The sequence below is a fragment of the Oncorhynchus masou genome, unplaced genomic scaffold (assembly GCF_036934945.1).
Source record: "Oncorhynchus masou masou isolate Uvic2021 unplaced genomic scaffold, UVic_Omas_1.1 unplaced_scaffold_840, whole genome shotgun sequence".
NCBI lineage: Eukaryota > Metazoa > Chordata > Actinopteri > Salmoniformes > Salmonidae > Oncorhynchus > Oncorhynchus masou.
Window position 1 is genome coordinate 39,732 of NW_027014864.1, and position 5,307 is coordinate 45,038.

The 5,307-nt window shown below is 44.8% G+C and overlaps 1 protein-coding gene across 1 annotated transcript; it reads right to left on the bottom strand.

Annotated features, from left to right (window-relative positions):
* Positions 1–2,938: 2,938 nt before the first annotated feature.
* Positions 2,939–4,397, bottom strand: LOC135537768 (uncharacterized). Its single transcript, XM_064963780.1, has 5 exons — positions 4,287–4,397; positions 3,975–4,052; positions 3,673–3,784; positions 3,440–3,580; positions 2,939–3,348 (listed from the first exon to the last, which is right to left on the bottom strand). Exons 1-5 carry the CDS (start codon positions 4,395–4,397, stop codon positions 2,939–2,941), a joined length of 852 nt encoding a protein of 283 aa, XP_064819852.1.
* Positions 4,398–5,307: the final 910 nt, after the last annotated feature.

Consider the following 5,307-nt stretch of genomic DNA (forward strand, 5'->3'; position numbering starts at 1 on the left):
CCTCAAAGTGTTTGGGGTGGAGACCTTCCACAGACTTCTGGTTGAACACGTTGGAATAGACATCCAATATCTTGTTGATTTCCCAGATGCCAAGTTGTTTCTAAAAAATAAAATGTAAACAATTCAGGTTGTTGCTTTGCTTTGTTTATTAAAATGTAAACGTAGTTCAGTAACAGTGTTTTGATTTCTAACTATGATTTATAAATATACCTTAACACACGTTGTACAGATGTGATTTATACATATACCTTAACACACGTTGGACAGATGTGATTTATAAATATACCTTAACACACGTTGGACAGATGTGATTTATAAATATACCTTAACACACGTTGGACAGATGTGATTTATAAATATACCTTAACACACGTTGGACAGATGTGATTTATAAATATACCTTAACACACGTTGGACAGATGTGATTTATAAATATACCTTAACACACGTTGGACAGATGTGATTTATAAATATACCTTAACACACGTTGGACAGATGTGATTTATAAATATACCTTAACACACGTTGGACAGATGTGATTTATAAATATACCTTAACACACGTTGGACAGATGTGATTTATAAATATACCTTAACACACGTTGTACAGATGTGATTTATAAATATACCTTAACACACGTTGTACAGATGTGATTTATAAATATACCTTAACACACGTTGGACAGATGTGATTTATAAATATACCTTAACACACGTTGTACAGATGTGATTTATAAATATACCTTAACACACGTTGGACAGATGTGATTTATAAATATACCTTAACACACGTTGGACAGATGTGATTTATAAATATACCTTAACACACGTTGTACAGATGTGATTTATAAATATACCTTAACACACGTTGGACAGATGTGATTTATAAATATACCTTAACACACGTTGGACAGATGTGATTTATAAATTTACATTTACATTTACATTTAAGTCATTTGGCAGACGCTCTTATCCAGAGCGACTTACAAATTGGTGAATTCACCTTATGACATCCAGTGGAACAGCCACTTACAATAGTGCATCTAAATCATTTAAGGGGGGGGGGGGTGAGAAGGATTACTTAAATATACCTTAACACACGTTGTACAGATGTGATTTATAAATATACCTTAACACACGTTGTACAGATGTGATTTATAAATATACCTTAACACACGTTGTACAGATGTGATTTATAAATATGATTTATAAATATACCTTAACACACGTTGTACAGGTTTTGGGCAGAAGTCTTTCATATATTTTTCTGGGGAACGTCTGTAACAAAATACATTTAAATTAATTACTACGCACAGAACAATACTTATTTAATGGACTTGAAACAGTATTAAAACCTTATTCTACTTACCGGTAAAGAGTTAGTGAGAGTTTGTGTTTTGTTGAGTAATTCCTTGATCAGTCTGGGAGAGACCGTCCGTTGGAGACAGTTTGGTCTGTCGCGTCGTTTCTCGCCATGAGCGCGTCCATCCAGGTGTCCAATCAGCGCCAGCAGACCAACCGTCACCAACATCACAGCGCGCATCTTGTCGGTCTTATTGTTTAGAGTCGTAATTAACGGCGAAGAGAAGAGCAGAGAATCAGAACTGTAGTTTGACAGTCTGCACATGTTCTTTCATGTTATATACCCATCACTTCACCTTTCAAAAAATTCCCACAGTCGAAACGTGATGCTTAAAAGTGTAACAACATTTCGTTTGCGGCAAATTTCCTTGGAGTGGTCAGCACACATTGGTGCTGAGCTTGCTGTTATCTCTCTTTCTGATCTACGAAGTCCTGAGGTTAGATTTGTTTGTTGTGGTTTTGCGTTCTAGAGAGGGTTTACCACTTCGAGATTACTGGATGGATAAAACGAGGTTGAAGGTTCATGATTGGGGTTATTCCCCCGTCAAGCAGCTGAAGTTCCATCGAGGTTAAGGAAGAGATGTGTCTCTGAGTATCTGATGCTCTACATCCAGTATCTTCTTGATAACTGCTGTTCTGTAGGCTTCTAAACTGCGCTCCTCTCTACTAAATGTGAACCTGACCCACTCATGTGCTTTAACAGCCTACTTTCTAAACTTTTATTGTAATATCATAGTAAATATGCCCTTTCTGGGAAATAATTTAGATAAGACGATTCCATTTTGTTTTTATGACTTGTAATGATTCTTGTAATGAAAACATTGTTTATTTTGTGTCATTAATTGTTTGGTTGTCTGGCACTTACTGGAAGAGGTTCGTTCTGTTCATCCCTGGGTAGGATGAGTTAGCAACTCTGCTCTCCCCCCCTGATCTGTGTTCCCCACTTAAACCAGGTCATCCTCCTACATGGTTCACCACTGCTAGGTCGGGTCTGACCCAGATAGATGGAGTTGTAGTCGTCTGCACGTCGCCTTTCGGCTCCAATCTAAGTACTCTATGAGTCAATGTGGTCAGAGACAAACTGGTTCTGACGACTGACTGAAGCATTCAGCTGAGTTCCAGTCAGTCAGAACATTTAACTGCGTGTTTTTACGGTTTTAAATGGTTTACAAACCTCCATCAGTTGGACATTGAACCATATGGAGAAGGTGGAGATCAAATCATTTTATCTGCTACTGTCACCAACTGCGTTTTAACCCTGGTCGTCTGTGGAGCTAAATACAATGTTAGCCCACTGAGCTAAAGTCTAGGCATTAGCTCTGGGAACTTACCTCAGAGAGCAAACACAAGTCTTCAGGTTTCAGGAAAGATTACTTATCAAGCATCATTCACTGAACTTCCTCCAAAGCCCTACAAAGACCTTTAGGTTCTCCAAATCAGCAACTCAGCAAAAAACCTTTTTGTATCTAGATGTTAAAAAAGTAGTTTAGAGGTGTTGTGGGAGGGGCCACAGTTTGGAGCTGAGAGGTGTGGTGGGAGGGGTCACAGTTTGGAGCTGAGAGGTGTGGTGGGAGGGGTCACAGTTTGGAGCTGAGAGGTGTGGTGGGAGGGGTCACAGGAGCTGAGAGGTGTGGTGGGGGGTCACAGTTAGGAGCTGAGAGGTGTGGTGGGGGGGTCACAGTTAGGAGTTGAGAGGTGTGGTGGGGGGTGGGGTCACAGTTAGGAGTTGAGAGGTGTGGTGGGGGGTCACAGTTAGGAGCTGAGAGGTGTGGTGGGGGGGTCACAGTTAGGAGTTGAGAGGTGTGGGGGGAGTCACAGTTAGGAGTTGAGAGGTGTGGTGGGGGGGTCACAGTTAGGAGCTGAGAGGTGTGGTGGGGGGTCACAGTTAGGAGCTGAGAGGTGTGGTGGGGGTCACAGTTAGGAGATGAGAGGTGTGGTGGGGGGTCACAGGAGCTGAGAGGTGTGGTGGGGGGGTCACAGTTAGGAGCTGAGAGGTGTGGTGGGGGGTCACAGTTAGGAGATGAGAGGTGTGGTGGGGGGGTCACAGTTAGGAGATGAGAGGTGTGGTGGGGGGTCACAGTTAGGAGATGAGAGGTGTGGTGGGGGGTCACAGTTAGGAGTTGAGAGGTGTGGTGGGGGGTCACAGTTAGGAGATGAGAGGTGTGGTGGGGGGTCACAGTTAGGAGCTGAGAGGTGTGGTGGGGGGTCACAGTTAGGAGCTGAGAGGTGTGGTGGGGGGGTCACAGTTAGGAGCTGAGAGGTGTGGTGGGAGGGGTCACAGTTAGGAGTTGAGAGGTGTGGGGGGGGTCACAGTTAGGAGTTGAGAGGTGTGGGGGGGGGTCACAGTTAGGAGCTGAGAGGTGTGGTGGGGGGGGGTCACAGTTAGGAGTTGAGAGGTGTGGTGGGGGGGTCACAGTTAGGAGCTGAGAGGTGTGGGGGGGGTCACAGGAGCTGAGAGGTGTGGGGGGGGGGGGTCACAGTTAGGAGCTGAGAGATGTGGTGGGGGGTCACAGTTAGGAGTTGAGAGGTGTGGTGGGGGGGTCACAGTTAGGAGCTGAGAGGTGTGGTGGGGGGGTCACAGTTAGGAGATGAGAGGTGTGGTGGGGGGGTCACAGTTAGGAGTTGAGAGGTGTGGTGGGAGGGGTCACAGTTAGGAGCTGAGAGGTGTGGTGGGGGGGTCACAGTTAGGAGCTGAGAGGTGTGGTGGGGGGGTCACAGTTAGGAGTTGAGAGGTGTGGTGGGGGGGTCACAGTTAGGAGCTGAGAGGTGTGGTGGGAGGGATCACAGTCACTGTCACCATGGGGTAATTCTGGGTAATTCTGGGTAATTCTCAGGAAGATACATCCTCTGTTTCCTCTGCTGATGTGGAACAGGAAATAGCTGTAAAAACACCAGGTCTTTATCTCTCTCTCTGTGTTACATCACTTTAAACACTCCAGAGGTGGAATACAAGAACCTGGCCAGGCCACGCCCCCGGCCACGCCCCCGGCCACGCCCCAGGCCAAACCTCCGACAGTTGTTTCCCCTGGCCAGCATGCGGAGCAGAGAAGAGCGGAGAGGAACCAGGAAGTAAGTGTTTACCTGTCTCAGGTGTTAGGTGTCATGTTGTCATTTACCTGAACTGGGGAAGCAGGTATACTTCCTGATTGGACAATCCCACTGTTGGAGCATGCTTTCTGCATGACACAATACACACCCTCATGCACACACACACACACACACACACACACACACACACACACACACACACACACACACACACACACACACACACACACACACACACACACACGGATACACAAAAAACACACACACACGGATACACAAAAACACACATGCAGACACAAACACAAGTACACACACACGCGTCAACTATAGTTGACGTTATTGTATGTTCCAGATTCTATCAGTAACGACCATCCAAGGTTTAGATAATGTTTCAGACTCTCTCAGTAACGACCATCCAAGGTTTAGATAATGTTTCAGACTCTCTCAGTAACGACCATCCAAGGTTTAGATAATGTTCCAGACTCTCTCAGTAACGACCATCCAAGGTTTAGATAATGTTCCAGACTCTCTCAGTAACGACCATCCAAGGTTTAGATAATGTTCCAGACTCTCTCAGTAACGACCATCCAAGGTTTAGATAATGTTCCAGACTCTCTCAGTAACGACCATCCAAGGTTTAGATAATGTTTCAGACTCTCTCAGTAACGACCATCCAAGGTTTAGATAATGTTTCAGACTCTCTCAGTAACGACCATCCAAGGTTTAGATAATGTTCCAGACTCTCTCAGTAACGACCATCCAAGGTTTAGATAATGTTCCAGACTCTCTCAGTAACGACCATCCAAGGTTTAGATAATGTTCCAGACTCTCTCAGTAACGACCATCCAAGGTTTAGATAATGTTCCAGACTCTCTCAGTAACGACCATCCAAGGTTTA